Source organism: Ischnura elegans, chromosome 7, assembly GCF_921293095.1.
Source record: "Ischnura elegans chromosome 7, ioIscEleg1.1, whole genome shotgun sequence".
Lineage (NCBI taxonomy): Eukaryota > Metazoa > Arthropoda > Insecta > Odonata > Coenagrionidae > Ischnura > Ischnura elegans.
In genome coordinates, this window is record NC_060252.1 from 114,151,777 (window position 1) to 114,178,719 (window position 26,943).

The window sequence follows — 26,943 nt, forward strand, 5'->3', positions numbered from 1 at the left end:
AATTAAAAATCAATCAATAATCAAATAAATCAAAATTAAAAATCAATACCAGGGGATAATTACAGTTGAGGGTACATTCTCACGCTTTCCATTAAGCTTCAAAAAAATACTGAAGAGAATAGCAAGCACCAGAAATGAATACCATGCTCATTTACAAACTTAACCACCAATTTGAGACATACAGTACAAGCCTGAATGCTCATAATCCCTCAGAAATCACTTGCTGAACCGAGTGTTCCTTCTATATGAAGGTGTTCAATAAACCCACAGAAGTACCTCATTTAACTAAAAGATGGTAGCACTTTAAAAATGTTGAACTTCCACCGTATAATACCTGAACTTATTTGGAAGCATCTTATATTTTTTGATCTCCAAAGAAAGCTGTAAAAACAGTGTAACTAGTCAGAATCAATAAGTTTGTTATGCGATGGAAGATGTTGGATAATTTTGCGAGTACATCACGCCGACAATACCAGTTTTGTCAAGTTTTCTAATGTTTAACTGGTAAATCAGTCAGATGGAAAAAATTGGCCAAAAGATTCACTGTAATACAGCATGATTTGGTGATCGAAGATATTTCTTCCCATTAGAAATGTAGTCAGCTTTCATCTTTAACATTGCACCGTTTATGGGCTATCTGGACAAAACCACTTGAATAGAGCAGATTCCCAGGTGTTCCTAGTTCGGTCATTTCTGCACGAATTTCATGTTTGTTCTTTAATATTGTGAAGAACGTAAATTGCGAGACACCAAACCACCTCCCGACATCAGTCTTTGAAGTCCTACTACTAAAGCACTTAACTATAATTTGAATTTTGGTTTTAAGGTCCAAATATTTATGTTTCCTTGACATACTCACGCAAACAACCTGATGCTACTATGCCCCCGAGACTGAGTAAACTATGCCTCTCCAACCAAGTAATCTCAACCTCATACCCACACCCCAACTCTCCATTGCCGTGTGATTGGGCACATCCAGTCCACGGGATGGAAGAAGTTTTAAACCTATGATAAAAGCACCAAGGGTTTCCTCACAATGAAGTTCCCACGCTTAAGACATGGCCTATTAGCGACAAGGCCAGCCAAAGAGGATGGGGGGGGGGGGGGGTGGAACTAACTCCTCCTCCGACTGTCATCTTCCTCCCATTCCCCTCCCACTGATAACAGTGCCTATAATAAGAAGAACGTAAAATGGGAGCTCACAGGGCGTACTCAAGGCCGTAAATCACATAAATATGTACTTGGACATAACTGGCTATAGGTGTAGTAGATCTGACACACACATTGTATTTTTAGTTGAATTAACAGATAATACAAAACATATTACATAATGCTTGCTTGGCGGTCCATCGCCCTCGAGAAATATCTGTCGTAATACCGAGGGTACTCAGTGGAAAGAACGTTTTAACCTCGATAAATCTGATTTATTTTACACCAAAAACATAGGTCATTTGGCATTACAAAGACTATCACTCGCTAAAATGCTATTCTCGTAAAATGCCATACTCACTAAACCGGTCCTCCACTTTAAATCTAATGCATATTCATTAGTGCATGCAGGAACTTCAACTGATATTAATTTAAAATAAATAATTAATGGGAATAATACTTCTGGACATGAAAATTCTCGTTGGTTCATCCTGAACCATACTTCTGTACATCAATCAGCTAGGTGCTTTCAGGATGAAAAATCTGTCTTAAAAAGGATAGGAGAATTGTCTTCATAGTGCAAAATGATTAATTTAATAACAGACCAACAAATTGAATGTGGAAGTCTCATGAGCTAAGTTTCATGAGTATTCTTTCCAATTATGCAGCTAGAGCAATTAAAATAAATTGAAATCAAACATGGGTGTTTATAGCACCATACACAGGCTCCTTGATAAAAAAATTCTTCAATATTTATTTCAATAACCTTTGAACACTGCCTCCCTTCATTGTCTTTTTTGATCCTCATCATGGAGCATTGTTTTCAAAAGTCGGAAGATGCAATCAGCATAAAATTTAAATAAAATAGAGAAACATAATCTCACAAGCAAAAGTTTTAATGAACTGCAAAAATAAAAGTTCAAATTTTTTCATGTTGCTTTAATATTTCACGAAGTACATTAGCCCGACTTACAACGAATTTCCCTCAAGTGTCACAGTGTCATGGAAAGTACCAGGAAAATGCTTAGACTTATCAACCAACAGAACAATGATGCACTTTCAGTGCCCTTCATCATAGCAACAGAGTGTTAAGGGCCTGATGTTGCTCTTCAGGTTGCATAAGTTAACACGTTTTCAACGTACATACTTTCTGCGGCTAATATCTCAAGAAGTGTTGAGATTTTGCAGTTGAAACAAAAAATACACCTCATGGGGATTCATTTCCTATTTGCTAGCAAAATTTGAAGGACATCCGGTGGTGACACTTAAGGTACTTCCCTTGTTAAATTTAGTAATGCAAAGCTAGAGAGAGATGTAGGGGGGAGCAGACTAGTGGAGAGGCCATAGTAATTAATGAACATGTGTAGCATGGGACTCACCCTTGCGTTGGGTGGTGCACGCCATGGGGGCAGCTGAGGGGGGATGTTGGGCAGGGGTGGGGGGGGCTCCGTCATGAATGGCCTCCTCTGGTGCATCGACAACGGCTGCTGGCGTCTCCTGGACGACGAGTCCACTTGGTAGGGAGGGGGTGGGTGGTGCGAGGGGGGCTTGCACTGCGCCCCCCCTTCGAGGAGTGAGGGCGATGCCGATGAGGACGAAGACGATGAGGGCGATGAGGGGTTTGGGGATGGGGAGAAAGGCATGGAGGGGTGGGGGGACATCACTGGAGGCTTTTGCACTGCTGGACTCACGGGCTCTGGAGGCTGCGACTGGAATATCTGCAACAGCACGCAAAATACATACATATTAAATGCTTTTCCTCACACCTGCAGCATGAAGGGTGCAAATCAAATTCTATTACAACTTCCAACTAAAAGAAAGGAGCATAATTTACAAGACGATACAAGACGTTTGCCATACCATAGTGGCTAGAGCTTTTGGCTAGAATAACCTGGGTTCAAAGACTTTGGTGACTCACAATAAAAATCCCCTAACTATACAATTAATGTGTCTAATATGTATCGACAGATACTTAAATTATTTGGTATTATTATAATTATTATTTTCAATGCACATGCAATCTGAATCAAGTACTCTTCACGTCGCATTATGGGTGATGTCAGAATAGGCAACTTGCTCTGTCGACAATAACACTGCCACCACTACATTAAGATGCTCGAGTTTGGCAGCACAGTGGTTACATTTTTTTCTCTTGCTAAGGGTACATTCCAATTGTGGCTTACTGAAGGAATATTTAACAATAATAATTGCCCACAGAGACTAAGAACATTATATTGATACTAATTTTCACAGCACAATTACCTTTCCTTTTATAAAACTGAATTCCTCGAGTACGATGGAAATAATGCTAATGCACTTAATAAGAGTACTTTTACGTCTCACAGCTGCAGGTGACATCCAAAACAAATATCTAAAATGTTAATTAGGCCCAGATTCATAGTTGCTAACTGGGTGTCCTCCATTCACTGGGTCACCCCCAAAGCTCTTCAACTGTACTCATAGTCGTACTGGACCAACCATCCCTACTTTACGATGTTTTTAAAGGTGGATATACACTAAACTACATCATAATCATTGCTCTACATTCAAGTTCTCTTGGTGCAATGTGCACAAGAGCGTCAATAATAGTTCTTTCCTCAGTTGGAGATACTTCAGTATGCACGCAACATTATATAATAATCTTCATTCCTGTGGAATCATGGTGACCTCTCATTACTGCTCATAAATTATGATCAGTACATCCTATTCTTACGAACTTCCGGAGATAAGAACATTCAAAGACTTCAAAATGCATGGCCAAAATTTCAAATTTGGCAACTTTGGAGTTGGCCAATGTGACGCAGTGCGGCGTAAAGGAACTTGCACTTTCAGCACAGTCTGAGCAAAGTGTCAATTAAATCCGTTGTGAAGTCAGTAACTGTTTAGCGTTTCGCCCCTTCTTCCTTTCCCTGAACAGTGCATTTTATTCAGCTCCAACCGCATCGCATGCGCAGCAACATCAGTTCATCAAAAAATATTTTATAAATCATAAAATTTTATCTATTTTCATTTGGTGACATTTTATAGACAGACTTATCATCTCTAAAGCAAAATTAATTCTTTATCATCTTAACTTTATTTGAATCTTGAAACATACTGATTTTGAATTGTGGTTCAAGAATTGTGGCAAAAGTGAATAATTGTTCTTTTTCCAGAAATTCATACCAACTTTTAATGGAAAACAGCAAATCATTGACGAACCCTTGAAGATGATTATACAAAAACTTCTTAGTTTTTAGAAAATTAATAATGCTATTCAAAACAGGGAAAACTTAAGAAACTGTGACTGCACTTCCACTAGCAAGAAATGTTGCTCCTTCAAAAACATCCAGAGCATTAATAGATTGCTTGATAGTATACCAATGTTGTGGAGTTATGTCCACATAAAAACTCAGGTTAGAAGCAAGTAATGTTATTCCTTACCTCTGTTCCAGAAGATGCCTCATCATTTTCAAAAGCAAATTCCACCTCGTGGGTTCATCCTGAATGAGCTTAGATTGAAAAGTGGTGAAAATAATTTTTTGAATGTTGGTGTATTGATGGTATGCGTTCAGCTAGGGGCCCGCACCTTGGTCATTGAAGTCACCAACGAGACCCACTATTTTTTTTACTATTATTTTAACGAAAATTTAGATCCTTTTTCAACTTTGTCACATCATTGCAGAGACGTCGTTCGGCAAAGAGAAAAAAAACTGACGTCAGGGGAAGCTTGCATCCTTGAAGTATTTGAATCTGTGATGATCTTTCTGATGAGTGGAATAGTTCAGGAGCAATAGCGTGACGTAAAGTACCCCAAAAGTCAATATTTTTTTCTGCCATTTTCAATTTTTTTGAGGGGTTTCGAGGGGGAAATCAGGGGTTTTCAGAGTTTGCCCCCAATCATTTTCGGTCGCCCATATCGAAAACGATATCTATCTATTCACCACTCTAAGGCCCATTTCACAGTCTGCGCTACACGCCCGGATAAGATAGTCCCACTGACATTAATGGAAGCTTACACACGAGAGCGGACCGTCCGCAGGGCGGAGGAGCCATCCCCTCCGCCCTGTGGATCATCCGCTTGCGTATGGGCCACAGTCACAGGTTTGTGCGGACAGCTGATGTCGACCAAGTAGATTTGTCAGTAGAATTAGAACGAGCTTGGAGATAACAGGGAATCTTTTCGCCAGGGGCGGATCCAGGATTTCTTTCTGGGAGGGGCACAAGCAAGGCCGTATCCAGGATTTTGTTCAGGGGGGGGGCACAAGGATACCTCGTTATACAAAACGAAAACGAACGAAATGATAGTGGGGCCGTATTAAAAATCTAGCATATTTTTAAGGGTCTGGGGGGGGCACGTGCCCCCGTGCCCCCCCCCTGGATCCGCCTATGCTTTTCGCTATGGATAAACTAATTGACAATGGGAAATAATTGAAAAAATTATATACATCAGTGCATAGTTCAGTGAATATGGTCACTAAAGCAGGTGTTAATGCTCTTCATGCCACAATAGGGAGCACCCAAAACCTCCTTTGACTTTTTGCACTTTTCTCCCCCGTTTTCTGTAACCTCGTCTACAGCAATATTCTTGCTTCAATTGCACTCGGCTGAGTGACGTTCTTCTACCTTGGCAAGCTACACACAGCTGACATTGTACCTATGTGAACCACATGCCTATGTGAACAACAGCAACCGCTCTCCACCCCCCACGCACTTAGTGTGGACCGTCCGCATCCATGTGAAATGGGCCTTATCTGCGAATTTGATGTAGTTCGTCAACTTGCCTAAAACAGAGTCCTCAACGTTATTTTCTAGTCAAATATGAATGACGTGCGTGCAACAGTATATGGTGCGAAACTCAAAGTAATCGAGATGGTACTTCAAGCATAATTATTCGAGATCTTGAATATCGAATGCTTTCTAGTATTTGAGCATTTGCGGATACTATTTGCACAGTTCCACTTTTCATGGTGAATAAGTCAATCAATCAATCACTCAGTCATAATCGTCAGTTATAGTAAAATTGTAACACAGTGTTGCATTATACAGGATAACAACACTTTTCAATGCCTTGCATAGGTTTATCAACTTACAAACAAGCTCTTGTGACCCATCTTGTTTGTATTTTGAGGACTTCCTGTGTTTTTACATTTGGCATTTATCTGATTATAGTCCCCCTTTTTTTCTAAAGTGCCAGTGGTAAAAGTGAAGGGGGGGGCCTATATTCCTAAGCATTTTTTCAATTTTTCCCAAAACTGAAGCCTCAAAATTAGGCAGGGGGACTATATTAATGAGCTTCGTAAGAGCGTTTCTTTCTGGAATCATTGCAAAAAAAAAAAACCCTTCCTTGCCAAAATTTCTTGTCTCTTCAATCTCAAGTACTTATGTTCGCACTGTTTACTAGCACATTAAACTACTTAGTTTAATCGCACATATCATACTCTGAAGATATTCCGTAGTGCAAACATAAGTACTCGAGATTGAAGAGACAAGCAATTTTGGTAAGGAAGGGTTTTCTGAGATGATTCCAGACAGAAACGCTCCCACAAAGTTCATTAATAGGAACATGCAGTTTTTGAGTGCAGCTGTGAGCTTTGTAATGTCAAGAGTTTACTGCATATATTACTCTGGTGAGGCCAGCCCTGACATCAGATATTCATTCATTTCCACAGGCTGAATACAGATTAATTCTTTGTGTGAAAATAGTGTCTTTCAAGGGTGGAGGACTAAGATAGCTTGCACAGTTTTGATTAAAAAATTGGAAAATGGTAAATGTATACTCACTTTCTCATGATTCTCAACAAGTATTTCTACCACAATGTTACAGAACTTGATCTCCATAATAGCTGCCACTGTTTCATTCTGGGGCCGCAGAAGTGTGGGGCCAAAGCAAACTCCAATATTGCTCACAGTCATTAAATTCTTATCACTCTTAGAGACCACACTGAAAATAAATAAAGATTAATTAATGTTCCAGAGCTGGAAATTATGAACACAAAATATAACTATAGGATTTTTAAATCAGATTTGAAATGAACCAAGAATGAATGTGAACCAAGTACCCTCGCATCAACTCTCAATAATTAAGTGTCAAAAAACATAGTATTTATAACATACGTAGTATACAGTCAAACCTCTTCACAACAAACTTCTTGGAATCACAAAGAAATTTAACTTCTTTCTTCTAACGGGCTTTTGCTACATGAAGGGTGGACCATTCCAAATGCACAAAAGCTATCTAAGCCAATTATTGGCTGGAGTCAATATCGTGATATATAATAATTTGCTGGAACTCCCCAGGATAGGATGCTATTGCTTAATTGAAACAATAATTTTGCTAAATTTGAGAATGGATTCCTGAATCCCTAATGACAAAGGGCGAGTTGTCCATTGAAACGTTGGAAGGAGAAATGGAGGACCTGACCCGGTGCAAAACCCGAGAAAACTTCACTGCAAGCACCTTTCTTAGTTACATAATAAAATAAGGTATTGTGACCTTTCGTGAAAATAGTAATAAAATATGTACTCAGTTAACATTGAAATTTAAGAAAATATTACAAGCATCATAATTTAAGGTTTTTGAATCTGTAATTATTGGAATAACTTCACTCATTTATGTATTACGTTAATTAATTAAATATGAAATTAAGCCTCTAAAAGGTGCCACATGATGCAAAAATTTTATAAATTTAATGTGCTCTTCTCAAAGTCGGTCAGAAAACAGCTAAAAAATGCGAGGTAAAACTAATTATGTATGATAAGCAATGCACAGATTATATTTTAAAAGAATTGTTCTATCAATTAGCTTAATAACAATCCCACTCCGAATCCAATTGTCGATGGTTTTCAATATTATTATTTCCACTTTTACCTATTTTTCAGTGAACATCAGGCATACTCAATTTTATTCTGTAACAGTGTGGTAGGAATAGGTGGCAATGCAGGAATTGAAAAATCATCATCATTATTTCAATATAGATACATGTGAAATGAAGATACAAGAGAAGATCAGTAATACAGGATTCTAGACTATCAAATGTATATTTAATGGAAGGCTTTCTATAATCTTGCCAACTTGATGTTTTCTGTCGCCCCACCAAAATGATGGCTAAATGAGTCATTGAAAAACCTCCTGTACGCACACACACACGATTTCAAAGGTCATCTAAAAAAAGAGAATCTTATTTCTAGTATGAATGTAAGTGGATAATGACTCAACATGATGGTTATAGTAGCATGCATTGTCTTCATCTGCTGACTAACCTCACTTCTGTGGGATGAATGGAGCCGGAGGAAAGCTACAAGGCTAGCTGAACAAAACTGACTTCCCTTGTTTTTCGGCGGGTTTAAACGAAACATGTTTGGACCTTCTCTAACCATCAGCTTAATTCTGTAATCTGTGAAAAGCTTCCATCCTCCACTGAACTGGAGTTATTGTTAAGGCCGTCAGTGCCTCCAGAGTTGAGAAATTTCGTCGGTGTTAAACTGACGGAGTCCACCGACACCGAATTCCTGCCGTATTTCTCTTTTTTTCCGTACTCAATTATTCAACTCAATAAAGTGGTTTTTTCCATAATGAGGGAGTGATTTTATGTTATGGATGGCGATTCAGTCATCAGAACTTAGACTGTCAGTCTCTTTTGGCATAAAATAGCAGCAGATTAATCTTTGATCAACAAGGATTTTAATATCTATCCTCATTTCATTACATAATATCCTCATTAAATACATCGCGATTCCACATGATGATGTTCCGCAGAGAAAGAATACTTTTGCTCACCATCGAAGACATTTCAGGGGAAACACAGCCTTGGCACTTCCATGGTTCCTTCATTGAAAGTGACCTTGGAAGTGATTTAAGAAAATATCTTGAGGCGAACTGCACAAAAATATTGATCCTCCTCTTTTAAAAATGTAAAGTAATGGCCACAGTAAATAATTGGCTAATGATGACTCATTCACAAAGAGTAGAGGTGGAAGGAGCGTAAAACGTCAACGAAAAACATTCTAAGAAAACCATTGTAGAAGCACCCTTGGATGTCGTCAGTCATCACAAAATATTTTAAGTCAATTTCAAGAAGTGAAAGTTAAGGTAGTACCTGGAGATTAACGGATGACTTAGCATTTTCAGATCAATTTTGATTCAATGTGTGCCCCATACTGGGACGGAGGAGGGAAACAATATTCAAAGCTTTGGATATTTGCACAAACCTATCCCATTTTCATGAAAAATCTGGGTTTTTCGATGACAATAAAATGAAATAGGCCTTCAAACGACACAAAACTTTTTCAGCAAGCATCTCTACCTCTATCTATTTCAAATCATAATCATTACTGATAAGGAGGAATAAAATGAATCTATAAATTTAACTATGTTCTGTTCAGGTAGAAAATCAAATTGGGACTAAAATATGCTTTCATTCAACAGAATTTTTGGCAGTAAAGAGGTTTGCTCCATGCAGGATGAAAATGCATTTTTTAATGGGAGTGAATTAGGAACCTAACACAGTATTCCGTTTAATGGGTCCACTGGTTACTTGGGGCAGCCGCTTAACTGGGGCAGATCTTGAAGAACAGAACCCAATAGAGGAATATCCCAGAGTATTCTTTGCTTTATTGGGCCACGAGTCGGTGACATAGACTCTATACTAGCAATGAAATTAAAATTTTTTGTTTTCAGAATACTATTTTTTTAATTTTCCCCCTTTGATTTACACTTATTTTTTACAAATGTTCCTATTCTTGCCCTATTTTGAAAGCTCTTGTAGTTATACTATCCGCAAGAGGATAGGACTTTCCTTTAATAGGACTTGGTAAAAGACATTCATTCAGCGTCGCCAGAGGCTGTGATAAATATTATTAACTAAATTGTTTTAATTTTTAAAAATTATAATAAATTAACTAAACTCGCTGATTTATTAACCAAATTAATAGTTTAATGACCTATTGCAATATAAACATTCTTTAGTCTTCCTTGTTACATTTCACCGTTTGTTTGTGCCCATATACAGGATAGTTCGTCTAATTGGGGCAGCCCCCTTAATTGGAGCAAAGTGCACATGTCCCGATATGTCCCAATTAACCGGAATCTACTGTATTATTTTTTTTATAAATAGGGAGGACATATGCTCTATGTGGGTTGGTTTAAAGAGGTTTGATTGTAGCCAGCTTGTGGATCATCCACACTTTTCTTGTTACATTTCAACGTTTGTTTATGCCCATATACAGGATAGTTCGTCTAATTGGGGCAGCCCCCTTAATTGGAGCAAAGTGCACATGTCCCGATATGTCCCAATTAACCGGAATCTACTGTATTTTTTTTTATAAATAGGGAGGACATATGCTCTATGTGGGTTGGTTTTAAAGAGGTTTGATTGTAGCCAGCTTGTGGATCATCCACACTTTTCTCTTAACTGTTTGAAAAATATTTCAGTGGTAAAAGTGAATTCATTAAAAGTTCTACTCATCTAAAAAAAATGTCCTTCAGTACACAATGTACAGGAATGTGGTAGCCAAGAATGTAGGACTTACTTTTTTAGGTGTTTCACCAATGTGTCCAAAAGAGAAAAGTTTTGCTTCGGCAGCTGATGAACAAGCCGGTGGACCTGGTCCACACGCTCCTCCCTCGTGTCAAGTTCTGAAATGAAATAAAACATTGTAAGTGCACCCAATGACTCGGCACCTTTCCTCCCACTTCACATTCCACCCACCCCATTCCTTGCTCATCCCATACCGCTTTATCAGCTCTTCCCCCAACCGTTCTACATACCTACCCGCCGTGGAATTGCGAGTGCATACACAGCAGCAAAACGCAATGTCATCTCTGAGTCGCCTATGCATGAGGTGACTAGGAGACGATAGTGATGAGCAGAACTGTGATTTTCCGATCACTTCGTTACCTGTGACTGCTACTCAACAGTAACGGTGAGTCTTAACTGCGATTGCGATCACCGAGGTGAATCACTCTTAGAGTCAGCGGTGATTTGTGGCGCTGCTATTCCTGCTACTTTGTGCAATTCCAAGGAATGAGCTCTCCTCAAAAGGAACGAATAAACTTATAGAAAATTGTAAAATTAGGCAAAATATTTTTTTTGAGGGAATAGTTCTGATTCCGAGTTTATATTACGATAATTAAGTAAATTTGATGTGGTAAAAGAATTGATTCGGGGCAATCATTAAAATCCCATAGGCATTTTTTAAACATATTTTATAATCAAACCATCATAATTCAAACCTTTAGCTGTATATTTCGTACAGAATGACTTATTTATCACAAAAGATGAATAAGACATCCTTATATTACTATTGGTAGCATCATGGTAGCTGCCGAAGCTAACTTCACCGCATTCACAGTCGCAGTGATTTCGAGTATGTGGTGATTTAGTCACCGGCCGTGATCAGCTACTTCTCTTCAATCATAGGTGGCGATATATCACATATCACTTGATTGCAGCCAAAGCTATCTTCACCGAATCCAGTGATCAAATCGCCGATCACAGTGATTTCGAATATTGAATCACCGACAGTGACTGCTACTTTTCAGTAACGGTGATTCAATCACAGCGATACATCGCTCATCACTAGGAGACGACGAATGAGGAATGGCCAACGGGGAGTCACGTGGTGACGCCGAGGGGCTGCGAAGTGCACTCATGAACGAGTGGGAGAGTCTGGGTGCGGAGAGTGTACTGAATGGTCGAATAAAGGGAGAGTTTTTGAACCTTGCGTTGGCGCCTTAATTGGTTCCCTGATGACCCCTCGACGGACCCTGCTGATCTAGCAACTTACAACATGTACAATTGCCACACACTCTTCATACTCAGTTAGAAAGAACAGCTGAAGATCGGTTTAGAGACAGCTCATTACATCCCTAACGTTGCTCGCTATATTGGGCACTCGTTATATCCAAAGGTGAAAATGAAGCCTGTCAATTCTTACATTCACCTTTAATTACGGTTTTTCTTTCATATCCATGTTATTTCACAGAGGAATTACATCCTTGTTTGCCTGAACTAACAAATTCATACATAATTATGTAAATAAAATACTGCAACACCCGATAATCCGGCTGCGGTTTATCCATGCACAAGTTTTACACTTTTTCAATAATCTCCGCGATCTTTGTACAAAAATTGAATTGAGGCAAAAGCACCAGGATTTGAATTTTAATGCAAGAACACACCTGACTTATTATTTCTATTGGAATTCCCTTCATAAAATGGAATTATTTTATTTACATGCTGACAAGAAATGCTTCAAGTCTACTTGGGCGTCTGCCGTAGCAGTGCTGACGATGATCAGCCACAGGAAAAAAATCTTGATTTATTTTTTAAGATTTTCCATTATTTAATCAATCCTAAATTAAGAAAATGTTATTTACGATCTTTAATTGCATATTTCATGTCACAAATTTGCAATTATTGATGTGGCCTCGCATGCAGTCAAATATGGCCCAAGGGAACCAGAGATTTTGTCGCACTCGGCCATTTTTACGCTGCGACGAGTCAAGGTCAAACTGGAGAGAAAGGGAACAGTACAAGTGAAAGCAGCGGAGGAAGTTGAAGTGGAGATAGCATGAGTCATAGCCAATTAGACAATTTTCCATAAGTCCTGGTTTCTTAAGGCCGTATCACGCTAGCGACTGCGACTACGGCTGCGACTGGCCCGTCGACCAATCAGAGCGAGGCAGTCGACGCTGCGACTGCGACACAGCCGCAGTCGCAGCCGCAGAGTCAACTGAGTCGCAGCCGCAGTCGCAGCCAATCAGAGAGCTCTATTTCAATCTCGCACGCTTGCGGCAAACGTGTTTGTTTTGGTTACCGTAGCGAGGGACGTTCAAGAAGGTTGTGAGATAACGCTGAGATAATTTCGGATTTTTAAAGTGAAGATTGAAGCCCAGCATATTAGATATTGGACCCGAGTACACAGGTGAAGTACTAATAATGAAGTATGTTTTAACATATTTTAGGAACAATTTCAACAATTGCTGCTCTCTATCCATTCTTTGGGCTTTTGTAAACAAACAAGCCACAAGCAGGAACCTTCATACGTGCGCATGCGCGACCATGGCGTCGGCCGCAATGTGTGATGGGGTGCAGTCTCAGCCGCAGCCGAAATCGCGGTCGCAGCGGCAGTCGCAGTCGCTAGTGTGGTACGGCCTTTATGAGTGCTGGTGTGTGATTGCGTGCCCGCTGCCTTCACGGGATTTCCGTGTTTCTGTTTTCCAAGCACCATGGTGCACAATCGTGCACTATGATCACGGATCCGCATCCTGCAGCAGTTGCATCCCGGACAGCTTGTGCAAGATGCGACTACGCGGCGTGGTGCCTGACAATGTAGTTTCCGACGTGGCAAAGTGGTTTTGAAGCATTTGTGTAGACCACTTCTCCAATTTCGTGATCTTGCAGCCACTGATGTGTTGTTTTCGGAAACCAGGTATGATATGTGAAAGTAGGATTTAGGAATGCGAGTACAAACACGTTTTCGCCGCTAAAAAGATCACGGTCGGGAAAAGAAAGCTCTTACCCACATAGCACAAAATATCATCTATATATCTAGAAAATATCTTCAATGTTTTGGATATCTTAAATATCTTCTAGATGTCTAGAAAATATCTTCAATGTATTGGATATTTTAAATCTAGCTTAGTTACTATCAATAAACAAATCCAATTCAATGGACTAAAAGGTATGTCAAAATTCTAGCCTCTGCTTTTTATAATTAATTTACCACCAAGTTTTTACTATCGTAACAAATATTGCTATAACTTTTCATGTATCACAGCTATGTACTCATTCATATAAATATCATTCACTCATAGCCCTGATGAAGGTGTTTAAATATGTTGGCAAAAACTTGCATTAAAAATTCCTCAAGACCTATATTTTATAGCAAGACACTAAATCAACATTCATTGATAATGTTGCAGACTCCTTTGAGAAATCTATAAGGAAATTGTAAGCTGCTTTGGTAGCTTCAAATTTAGAATCGGAGGAGGATGCCCCCATTAAAAAGAAGGGAATGTCAGAGAGGTTTCAATATTCAGGAAGAATCCCCAGAAGGCACCCTACCATCACTTCCTGCTCCACCAGTAGGCTTTCTGTTGAAAATAAACTTGTTATACGGAAAATTATTATATTTTATTCATTTATCCTGAATTTTCTCAATGGATCCAATTTGTATATGAATGTCTAGAAAATATCTTCTCTAAGATACCCTGTAGATATCAGAAAAGTGGACATTCAGATATCTACAAAATATCTTTAAGATGTCTAGAAGATAGTACAGTGAGTCCTCGTTCTACGTCACCCCGTTTAACGTCATTTCGCGATAACGTCACGAAAATTTTATGACCGTGATTCGTTTATCGCCCCTTCGCTTCGCGATAACGTCACATATTTTAAATTTCGCCCGAGAAAAAAGGCGAAGCAGCAGGCGTTGCAGGTTTTTTGTTTCGTGGGCGGTGATACGGTCAGTCTATTCAAATTGTAAAATGGTGTGTTTATTGTTAATTGCGATTACGGTTTTGGCAAATTTTAGCATCAGAGACATTTCCACGAAAATGTCCAAGAGAACAATGTTCACAATAATTTTGGTCCTGTTACTGCGACGATGTTTCAGCGATGATGATGCCCAGGTGACGCCCGCCCGCCTTAATTCGCTATTAAAACCATCTCTTTTATTTCATAATACCAGTTTGCCCGCCCTCGCTCATTTCCGCCATTTTGATTTTGCTCCTGACCGGTCCGAAAAGAAATTCTCGTAGCGAACGTAGGGCATATGGACCGGTGCCCCGGATCCCCGGTCTGTAGCGTCTGGTAGCATTCATTGGACCGCACTCCATAGCGAAGCCGAAAAGCAAATGAGGGAAGATACAAAAATGGAGAAGGATTTAATAACGTCACTGCTGCTATTGTCGTCGATGAAGACAGGAACTCGTATTTATGCCATAGTTTGGCATTCCCATCGTAAAAAATGCCCCAGATATGATACGCCAAATTTTTTTCGCAGGGGAATTGTGAGGTCTAGGAGCCGATATTCAATTTTTACATTGTTGTTATGGGATATTATGCTTCGATTAACGTCATTTCGTTTATCGTCACATTTTTCAGGAACGGTAGGTGACGTTAAACGAGGACTCACGGTACAAGATATTTTCTAGTAGGGATAAGTCGATTCTCGATTCCACCGATTCTCAGGCACGGAATCGGAATCGAGAATCGATCGCCTAAAGTCGATTCCGATTCCATCGATTCCAGGAAGATAAATGTTTTGAGCATAGACTATAAGTTTGGGGCATAAAGGCCGCTACACACCCAAGCGGCCGCGGTGTCAGCCTTGCCCGTGCGGAGGATACGCCCGGCTCGCTGGTGCTGCGACGAACATACCTAAGCGGCCTCGGAAACATGAAAATGTCGGCAAGAGCGACAAACCGACGAACCCTGAAATGGCGCGTGTTCATGAGCAACTCTCAGAGAAAAAAAATTGGAAACCTCGAGATCGGGAAGCAATGCATGCGTTTTCCGTTCTTTTATTAACCGCAGGTCACGGCAAATCAAATTATTGCGATTATGAATCACATTCGAAGAATTCATCTGAACCACCAATTTTAAAGTATAATAGATCGAAATATACTTTTTTATTTTCGAATAATATTTGAAGTCTGATGATAATAAAAACGAGCAGAGAGCGAGTTTTCCTGTGAAAAAAGTTTCTTATAAATACGCGTTAGCGTTTTAGGTTTTTTTATATACGTAACGTTTTTAGACTAACACGCGTCTGCGTCAATAATAAAAAAATTAGACACATTCGCGTTTGTATAGCCTAGTTTCATCAATGCAACCCTTGAGGAAGTTGATACTTGCTTGGCATAAGCCGCCGCGGCCTCTGGGCGGACTCGACAGGTTGCGTTCCGCCGCCACCGCGCACCCGCCAGGCTGCTCTGGTATGTATGGACGCAATGAACGCTACATTATTGTTTAGCCACCGTGGCTATTGTTATTTTTAGGGATGGTCGGATCGGATACCTCGGATCCAAATATCCGCAGATATTGCCCTTCATCGGATACATCGGATCCAAAGTCGCGGAAGACATCGGATCTGGATCCGAAATTTTAAATAATAGCTTCAGTGAATGCAACGCCCCATCAGGGTGGAAAGAGTTCCGATTCTCTCTTCGAATGCGTCTTCGCATGCCATTCTTGTCCTATTCATGAACCGTTTTGTTTGAAAGCTCTCGCAGAGGTTGCGAGTAGAATTTCAGCTGTGGCCAGGATTTACAAGCCAGAAAATAAAAAAGGCAAAATACGACTGGCACATAGTGTGACTCTTCCCAAGAGATTGAAAAATCATCGGAGGAATCTCAGCGCCGTAGGATAATAACCACGTCAAAAGTAACAACGTCGCAGATTTTAGAAAACCACCCTCGGCCGTCCATCAGCCCGTGTCTCTGTTTTTTTTCGTATCCGAAATCACACGGACCCAAAAATCATTGTCTTCCAAGGAGAATATCAAATCACATGAAAACAATTGAATTGTGTTTCTTCCCCAACTCGTCTCACCAACTGACCTTTTTTGGCCTTCCTGCTTCAATTTTCCGTTTCTAGAAGACAAATGCTAGGAGAGTGACTTTCTGGGCCGATATCTTGATAGCTTTGACAATTAGATGATATGCATGTGATTTCAAAAAAAAAAAGAATGAGACCAAACAACATGCATTCCTGACGATATTTATGTTTATTTTTCAGCTCTAATTGATTGCCACTCAGTTTTCTATCTACAATTCTACAATTACACTTTACTGATATGCAACATTGTCCAAACAGCATAATTTTCAATGAAACAAGCCCAGCATTAACCCCTCAAACAATTAAGAGACGGATTGGAAACGCCAACGCCAACGCCAACGCCAATGACGTCACTGAAGCAAGATCTAACTTCTTCGTCCGACTCCCTCATTTGTAGCATTGTTGTTTGAAATACGGAGGGAGCGTGCTCCTTTCTCTCCACCTCTTCTTTACGCGCTCCTTCCCAGTGGCGTAGCCATGGGGAGGGTCCGGACCCCACCCCCCGAAATATAAAAACACAGTTATTGTCCTTCGCAAAAGAAAACAAAATATTGAAAAATCAGGAATTTACAAAAATTTTCTTTAACAAATATTTTTTCGATTATAAAAAGTGTTAAAATTAGTTAAAAACCCATTATTTAGTGCCCGTTTTTTTTTTTAATTACGCACTGTGGCATAAATTATCGCGAGGATGTGCTAAATCCACCTGACAATACTGAAGCATTTTCGGATGAAACAAAAGTCCGTATGCGACGAGAAAGTAAAATTCGTGGGAAACGTGCGTGAGGAAAATTTGAATTCAGTCGATGGCAGGGGGGTAGCCAAGAATTTTGTTAAGGGGGGATCCAAAACTAGAGGGGAAAATTTTTAAACAACAGGGTACAAAGGAGAGGGTTTCAAACTAATTTTAACGCCCTCCATAATAGAAAATACTTCATTTTTCAAAGATTCATTTTTTTTTAATTTGTAAATTCATGATTTTTAAATATTTTATTTCCTTTTATGAAGGAAAGTAATTGTGTTTTTATATTTAGGGGGGTCCTCTCGCTGTGCCACTGGTCAGTGGTTCATCCTAAGATTTTTCCTATTTTCATTTCCAAACCCAAGCGTAACAGTTTAGGCCCTGAGTATGTAAAGATGTTTTTAAAAAACAACTTGAAAGCCCATAAAATAATTTTTAATTTATAAAAATATTAAAATGTGTATGAAAATCTAAAAAGCATTCCATTGATTGTATGTACCCACAATAAACTTGAATAATGACTTAGTTTAATGGAAGGAATTTGAAAATGCATTTGGATTCGAAAATATCCAATTCGAAAGATCTGGCTCCAAAAATCCTGGATCCGTCCATCCCTAGTTATTTTATTCCATTCAATTCTTTAATTTTAATGACAGCAATGCTACAGATAAATCAAAATCCCACCTGTTAGAAGGAGTAAGAATTGATGGAATCGGAATCGAGAATCGGGAATCGATTTGAAGGAATCGGAATTGGAATCGGAATCGAAAAAAAGTGGAATCGACTCATCCCTATTTTCTAGGCATTAGCTCAAGACGTTCTAGATATTTTGTAGACATCTAGAAGATATTTTGTGCTATGTGGGTAGTTATTCTGGAAAGCAATCTAAAATAATAGACAATGTGCATAAATAGTAATTAATTGTTTGATTTACATGAATTATGAAAATTAAATGATATTCAAGTGAAAGTTTGTATTATTTGTGATTTCCGATTATTCGTGCTGCCTCTCTCTCCCCATCATCATTAGCCCCTTTTTAGGATGTGTACTGTGACATTGCACACAGTGTGCCAGGGTCTTTGTCTCACAATATCCATATTTTTTACACATTAATAATGGGCCCATTGATGGTACACTGCCTATAATGAGATTCATGCAATATACAATATGTACTCATTCAAATGAGCTTCTACTGAATAATATATGCAGGACAACACACAGATTAAGTATGAATGGTCCTATCTCACCTTTATTTGGTAACTTCGGACGTTAAACCTATGCAAATACATCTTAGATACTTATCCCAATACATAGATTTTTTTCAAATAGCTATGCTATGAAGAGGTAAGCCCCAATGATAATCCCCATACATTCCCCATTATATGTTACATATAGTCACTTTACACAATTTCTTATAATCTTCATAATTTATGGAAATCAAAAAAATATATAATTACTTATGCATTTAGCCTGCTATTTTAGATTGGATTCATTGAGAGCTTTCTTCACCTGCTGTGGATCTTTTTGGCAGCAAAAAAGTCCTTAAACTCATACTCCCACTGGTCCATATACTACAGAGAACTATCAACACAGGCGAGTGGGGAGACTGTAAGTCATACGATTGATACTCCCTCATTTCTTCTGCTGCCTATACTTCCATGACTCCCTTCTACTGTTTCACCCTGACTGGCTCTGCCATAAACATGTCTAAGTGCGACGAAATTTCTGTTATTCTTGGGCAGTATTCAACCACATGCAAGGCTTTGGCATAAATTGTGCACTTGCAGCATGAAAAATACATTTAATGATCGCAGATGACATTTAACTGATTTACTATTTTTTTACCCATTGAAGAAATCTTCTAAAATTAATCAAGAGCTATTTCTGCCACTCATTGTCTTCTGCAATACTCGTTCAGCCTTCCAAGTAAACTTGAAACATTCCTTGTCAGCAAGTAGATAAAATAATTACATTTTGAGTATACTGATGGAAATAATAAGCACTACGTATCCTTGCATTACAATAAGATAATATTGGTGTTTTAATCTGATTTGATTTGTAATAAAGATCACAAGAAACATCAGAGGAGGATGAAACTCATGAACTGATAATATCAGCAGTTTACTGCACTAGCATTTGTTTCTATGAATTGATGAGGTTATGTAAAAAAAAAAGGATGATTACGTCATTAAGTGCTACAATACGCGAGGATGAGCAGCATTGATATGTAACAAAGCAGGTGGCAGATTAATAAAAGTCAGTAACGTAAAAAAGTCTAATTCTGATCAAATGACACATACATATAAGAGGCACTTCAGGGGCTCAAGAACTCACTTGCGGCTGCCACAAAGTCATCGTGGAGCTGGAATGTCATGAGGGGCTCCGGTAGACCTCTCAGATACGCCTTCAAGGCACTAGTGATAGTTTTAGTTTCCCACTCATGCATATCTTCTAAATTAGTTCTGTCTAATTTCCGCCTGTCCAGAGTAACAGTTAAAAGCTTGTTCACTTTAGAGGCAACACCCACTATCCTGTAGATTCCCTGCTCTTCCAGTCCTGGAAAATAAATTGAACCTTTAGTGAATACCATTTATTACCATTCTTATTAGTAATCAGAGTTACTGCCTTGATGTTGTAACTTCTTCCGCAGGTTTAACTACAAAATCAATGAGGTAAATTTCAATTGCATAAATATTACACAACAGGTTCATGCCTCACTAATAGTAGATTGAAACAGTTGAATATGAAAGAATACTAACCCCTAGCTTCCAAAACTTCAATACAGCGATTAGCAAATGCAAGTCCCACATCATCTAAACTGGTGGCATTGGCACCAGATTCAGGAGGCTTGCTATTGGCTTTCGGTGGTTTAGGTGGTTCTAAATAGGTCTGTGGATTAAGAAAATTTTCATTAAAAAGGGCTAAGTTGTCAATCCATGCCACCATTTGAACCAAAGATAAGGCAATTCCATCGTATTAACAACATTTAAATAAACTGACATGAATATTCATGAAGCCTTGACCCATTTCAAAGAATACAGACCATATGAAGTTATGTAAGCAATAAAAGCAATAAAGGAGAAGAGCCTGAGATATCTGACGGAAATAAGTTAGGCTGACCTAAGGATGTACGCCAGTTATGCATTATTGAATTCAAAGATTCAATTCACAGAGAACCAATTTCTTAAGTCAAGGATGAATATGACACAGAAAAACCATTAAATCAGTGCAATGCCCAATTGAAAAAATAATACATATTAATAATAAAGTTTGCAATCTACTTGGTTACAGGTAGCTCCTCATACTTTTAGGATTCAGCGGACTCCATTACTAGTGCTATTTGCTTAACAAAGACTATGAGACAGATAGTATGAATCGATTATGCAGGAAGAATGAGATGAATTTCACAAGATATTGCTCTTTTGATCTGAAATTAATGGGGTCGTTTACTCAGATCCACAATAGTCATTCATTAAAAGAATTTGGTAGATGGAAGGGAATGACAGAAAAAGTCTCCCACATTTAGCCATTCTCTCACAATTTTAAAAGAAAAAAACCGTGACCTCCCACTTTCTGTGAGTTGGTGGGATTATTAGAGTTCATTTACTTGTTTAGAAGGTGTGGCCAATTGAGAGAAGGAATAAAGTGCAAACAACAACAACAAAGAACCAAACACAGATGATATGGCCAATGCATACAGCAGCTGAGGTGCAGCAAACAAGTGACTGTTGCTCAGCATGTGATCAACTCATTTCAGGCTGTTGATTTTTTCCAGCAAATATCTTGACAAAATGGAAAAATCTCTGTGTTTCTAAAATACTAGGCATACATAGGCAGGCATCAATTAAAAAGAAAATAGGTGGACAAGCCCAATGGGAAAACATGGTGTGAAAGCAGAGGTTTTCCATATGTACTGTAACAGCTTCAATAAATGTGATAAAGATTTAATTTTAAATAGAAAAGAGAAGACAATAGAGGTTTCACCAATTTTTCGACACAATCAATGCAGAGTGAGGCGCAGCCACTTGAGAGAGCCATGCACTTACTGGTTCTTTCCCATCCATAGCATCCATCCAAAGCTTTCTGTCTTCCTCTGAGAGTGCTTGCAAAGTGTACACAATTCCTGGCCTGTAATAAAAGGGGGGGAAAATCAATACACGATGCACTGATAAATTAAGTGTAAAATTACCTATGTAAGGTATTATTTTAACAATATTATGATTTTCCACCAAATAATGTTATGCGTGACTTCATTAAAGCTCCATGTTGCACTAAAAATATCATACCACATACGGAGCAGTTAATTGCACTCATCTTCCACAAAAGGGTCCAAAAAATTAATTAAAAAAAACTTTTCAACATGTAGTCAATTAGGAGTTTCAAATACTATTTTGACTATCTTAAAGCACCATTTAGCCTTCCTTGCTCCTTGAATGGCTCTCAAAGCTCAGATGAATCATTGGCCGCATTTAAAGAATGAGTGCTCACAGCACTGCTACAACAGCTATGGAATTTCCCCCTGAATGCGACGGCTACGTAACAGCTCAGAGTGAGAGCACAGTCATTTCCCACAGACGTCTTTTTGACCACTACTTGCCTGTGCACTCCTCCCTGATCGGTAGAAGCTCAAACATTACCTCTAGGTGGCTAATGGTGTGTTACTAGATGATTTAAAAGCCCCAATGTAGTGGCCTTTCCTCCATTCAGGGAAGTTGAGAATACACCAATTACGTACATGTATTCGCTCACCAAGGGAGCAGAACGCTAGAGCTCTCAGCACCCACTCCCCCTAAATCATTTTCAATTAAGTTTTTGCGCAGCAGACCTTTGCTTTATGGTACAAATTAATCCTTTACAGAGGATTGTAAATTTGTAAATTGAATTCCATTATTTCTCAGCGAGGAATCAGTGGTCTAGTCCTACTCAGCACCACTCAATTCAGCAAACACGACAAAGACAATGCATGAGAAATATGGTGGATTGTAATTATTAAAAGAAAACAATGAAACTAATACTTGAAATTAACATTAAATACAAATTAATAAACTGGAGTATAGTCACTTGAATTTTAATTGTGTGCGTGGAAACAAATTATTAGAAATATGAAGCAAAAAATTGTACATAAAATCAGCTCAGGGGGTGTTTCAGAGTCTCATCAGATAGGTGGCATCGGAAACAGATTCAGTCCAAGTCGATCGGGAACCTATCCTACGCTCATCTTCCGTGCATTTCACACTTGCTATGGGAAAGTGTTCCGCTTTTGGTAAGACGTCACTAGTCCTCCTAAACAACAAATGGTAAAATGCCACAGTTTTCAAGAGACAAGAGAGCAGCAAAAACAACCTACCGCGAGGTTTGACACTTCACAATGGAGACGAAAGGTATGTACAGGCATACAATACAAAGTGCTAATTGATACATCGTCACATAACTGGCATTATTGCGGGGTAAAATTATTTTAGAATAGTCTGTTTGTAGTTTTTTTTTTACTGTAACCTCTTTTGTCATTTTGTGCAAATGACGGGAATCAAGGTAAATTTTAATTTAAATCAATTAGAGCTTAAAAAACTTAAATTCTGTCAAATATGCGTAGCGTTACATCTTTTTCTTTTTTTGAACCTCGTGCGTGTCATACAATTATCGAAAGCTATCGAGTTATCTTCGGGCTCAATAGGTGACTCACCTAGCATTTGGGCTCCAGAAAAGGGGAGAATTGAAGCTGGGAGACTGAACAAGTGAGACGGGGTTGAGATGAAACAAGTTTCGATTGTACCCACATAACTTGATACATATTTTCCTTTAAGGCCAGTAATTTATGGCCTGTGGGTTCTCGGAAAGGAAAAAAACGTCAGAGGTATAGGCTGATGGAGGGCCGAGGGTGATTATTATCTCACGGCACTGAGATTCCCCCGATTGTTGTCCAATCTCTTGGGAAGATTCACGCTATGTGCCTGTCGTATTTTGCTAATTTTCCACGGCTGAAATTCTATTGCAATACTCCTACGAGAGCTTTAAAAAACATTTTTTCGTGAGTAGGACAAGCATTGTAGTGCAACTGCGTTTGTGAAGAGAGGATCGGAACTCTTTCTGTACTCCCTCTTATGGGACATTGAAATCAAGAAGGCATTGATATTAAATTTTGGATTCAGATTCAATTCTTTGACGAATTTGGATCTGGAGTATAAGGTGAAGGGCATTATCCGTGGATATTTGGATCTGAGGCATCCGATCCGACTGTCCCTAGTAAGCATCATGAGGTTAAGACTACAAATGAATACCTACTTATCTCCGAGCACCATACATAAGGTGTAAATTTAGCTGAAAAATGCCGCATGAATTATTGGTATTGAAAGTGGAAATTTTGACGACTGTCAAAAGTCCAGGCATAAGTCTGCAACACCGTGCAATAGTATAAATAAAATGCCGAAAAGTTTTTTTTTTCTTCAGCTCCGATGCTCAAAATATGGGTGCGACTCTTACACGAACTTAAACGGTACTCTAGCAGAACATCCACATATATCAGCACTCATAAAATAAAGTGGTATTATTTTATTAGAGACAAATAATTAATAAAAACAGCATCAGAACAAACCAGCCTACGCAACTGGAATGACTTTCCGAGACCTCTAGCCCGATTGACTTGTATCCGGTCGGAAAGCCTTCCTTGAATCGATAGGAAGCAGTCTGAAACGCACGGATTGCCTTGCTGATAGTAGCTGTCGTAGAATCCGTGTCAAGTCTACTGATCCACTTGGAATGGGTGACTGATGGGTGATTGGAATCATAAATTGCATCCAATGTGAGTCAAACCCATAGTACAGTGCAGTGATCTACTCTACATGCATCAAAAAATTGTACTACTCTGAAATAGTGAGCACACCAAAAGGTTATTCGTTATCCTTATAGTGGTAACAGTAAAACAATCTTCTATATTATTTCTACTGTATAGATACCTTTTTCTCAACTTATACGCAACCAAACTCTACAAATGAGGTACCAAAATTCACAGAATTTATCAGAGAACATGCAACGGCATATCTTACTTCCTAAATGTTGCTATTGTTTCCTAAAACTGGTTTTTAAATAATTTAAAAAAAAACAAAACCCAGTAAATATTCCTGACGTTAACGGCACACAAACTGATACATTTGTTCATTCGCTACAATATCTTGCATTCTTTAAATCACTTTTATCAAAATGCGGCTGATTCCACATTCAAGTCTCCTGTTGATACGTAAGCATGAGTCATCATGTGCGTTTAACAGAGGATAGTGTAATTACTTCCAATGTTGTGTTTAAAGAGGTCCTCTGACCTCAATTTGTACATGAACATTCTAATTAAATTTGTACAAAAGACCCTGCCTTTTTTTTCTACATTTTAAAATTAGAAGCGCGCCTATCCCTCTGTGGACCTGCATTGAAAAGAGCGGGGAAAGCCCGCTGGGCACGGGTGCAACACGCTCATAGGAAAAAAATGGAAAGTCTTCACAATTACCAAAATGGATTTAAAAAAATAATTCAACAATAATAAGTCAATTCAAACATACCTGTCTTCTGAAGTGACATCAAAGCAGAATCGCTTTTCAATGGAATCTGACATTCTTCGAGTGCATGATGTTAATGTCATACGATCACAGGGAGTCTACACAAAGAAATGGGTGAAAATTTAATTAAATTATATGCATTCATGTTAAAAATACACAATTAAATATTACGGATACACTTCCCAACAAAGCCATAAATGGATAACTTTAGAATTACAAGTTGATTTCGTTTTTACATCATCATGTTGTTAATTCCTTGTTACATCAAGTCTTGTTGTTGTACATAACCTTTTTCATTTCAATTCATTCCCACGACCTATGCTTTGGGGCATGCTCAGATGATTACTTGAATACAGATACGCATTCCACAAGAACAAATGTTGCTTTAGCTTTGCCATTTTTGGAGAATTAAAAAATAAAGATTGATGAAAGGGGAGAGGCACTGAATTAGCAATTAACCAGAGGCCGCACTGCAGGTGAGTAGGGGGAAGTTTAGAGAGAAGGGTACAGGGATGTAGGGGATGCATGGGTGTAACCTGGCTACGCTGCAGTTGACTCTTTGGGTGATGGTTAGGTTTGAGCGTAAACATTGATTAAATATAGTGAACAAAAGCATTTGCTCATTCGGAGAGAGTTACTGGTTATATTGAGATCAATCTCACCTCATTTATACAAAACACCCAAGAGATTATAATAAAGAAAACTGAAAACCCCATAGATGGCAAAGAAAATATTTTTAGACTGAAATACCTAATTTTTTTCTCATAAAACCATATCCGCGCATTGCACATGAGTTAAACAGAGACTCATACAGAAATTTTCATCAAAATCTGAGACCCTAATAGACTAATGTTTGTTGAATAGTGGTGGAACAATCCCTTCCTTTTTTCTTCAAACAGTACATGACATATCAGCCAAGTAGGATATAGACAGTGCAAAGTCTGAGGAATATAATTAAACCTTCAACAGACACAATTTTGAGAGATGTTATTTCTATTTCTGCATTACATCATCAGAAAAATGATGTATGGATGAGGAATACAAAAGATACTCACGAATTTTCCAGATATTTGATTATATGGTTTCATAGTAAATACTTTGTCTTTCTTGTTATATTCACAATACTGCTTTGTCCAAGTGGTACCAAAAGCCTCTAAAATGGACAGGAAAGATAAAAATATATAACAAATATTTATTTCAAGAAAAACATTGAATAAAATGTATTTAGCGAAAATTTAAACATTATGATCAATGCATTACAAACCCTCAATGACAAAAATACAACAAAATATGCAGGCCATATTAACAAGTGATTATTCTTCCAGGACTTTGCAAATGCTAAAATAATTATAAATTCAAGTACGTAGTAATATCTGACTTGATTATGAGGAATTGGCTAATCATAGTAACTAGAGAGCATGGCTTCATAATTCCACATAATTTATTTGACTGACCATGGATTAGAAAAAGAATACCTGTGAGTTCTGTATCCAACCCTGAGGATGAGCATCACATAAAAATCATGGTCAGTCAAGTAAATAACGTGCAATTAACAAGTTGTAGTCTTCATTTACAATGTTCCAAGTAAATTATTCAAATGCCACTAATTTAGATAAGAAAAGCAAGTAATCAAACATCCCAAAAAGTGCTTCATCAACACATACACCTGTAGTTCAATGACTAATTTGTGGCAATAATTGTCAATCCATTCCTTAGCCACTTCTTCCCCTTTCATAATCTTCTCCAACCCACTCACTTAAAATCCGACCTCCCATTACAATGGGTTGGGGACAAATCATGTGCCCATGACGTCCTAATCAAAGTCATTTTAAGTCCTTCAAACTTTCTCAAGTACCTCTAAGCACACACTGAATGAACAAGCAAGCCTATGCGTAACACAAAGTACCCATATTGAAATGATTGGTACACCTACGCTCAATTACTATCATATCTCTCTTTCCAC

The 26,943-nt window shown here is 38.5% G+C and overlaps 1 protein-coding gene across 1 annotated transcript in view; it reads right to left on the reverse strand.

Annotated features, from left to right (window-relative positions):
* LOC124161920 (rho GTPase-activating protein Graf-like) overlaps nucleotides 1-26,943 on the reverse strand; it is a 162,987-nt gene that overhangs the window by 27,082 nt on the left and 108,962 nt on the right. Inside the window, exons 9-16 of the mRNA XM_046538181.1 lie at nucleotides 26,036-26,133; nucleotides 24,984-25,078; nucleotides 21,483-21,564; nucleotides 20,196-20,325; nucleotides 19,771-19,992; nucleotides 10,660-10,765; nucleotides 6,913-7,072; nucleotides 2,529-2,867 (exon numbers count right to left, since the gene is read on the reverse strand). Of these exons, the coding sequence (XP_046394137.1) occupies nucleotides 2,529-2,867; nucleotides 6,913-7,072; nucleotides 10,660-10,765; nucleotides 19,771-19,992; nucleotides 20,196-20,325; nucleotides 21,483-21,564; nucleotides 24,984-25,078; nucleotides 26,036-26,133 (1,232 nt within the window). The remainder of the gene's footprint in view (nucleotides 1-2,528; nucleotides 2,868-6,912; nucleotides 7,073-10,659; nucleotides 10,766-19,770; nucleotides 19,993-20,195; nucleotides 20,326-21,482; nucleotides 21,565-24,983; nucleotides 25,079-26,035; nucleotides 26,134-26,943) is intronic.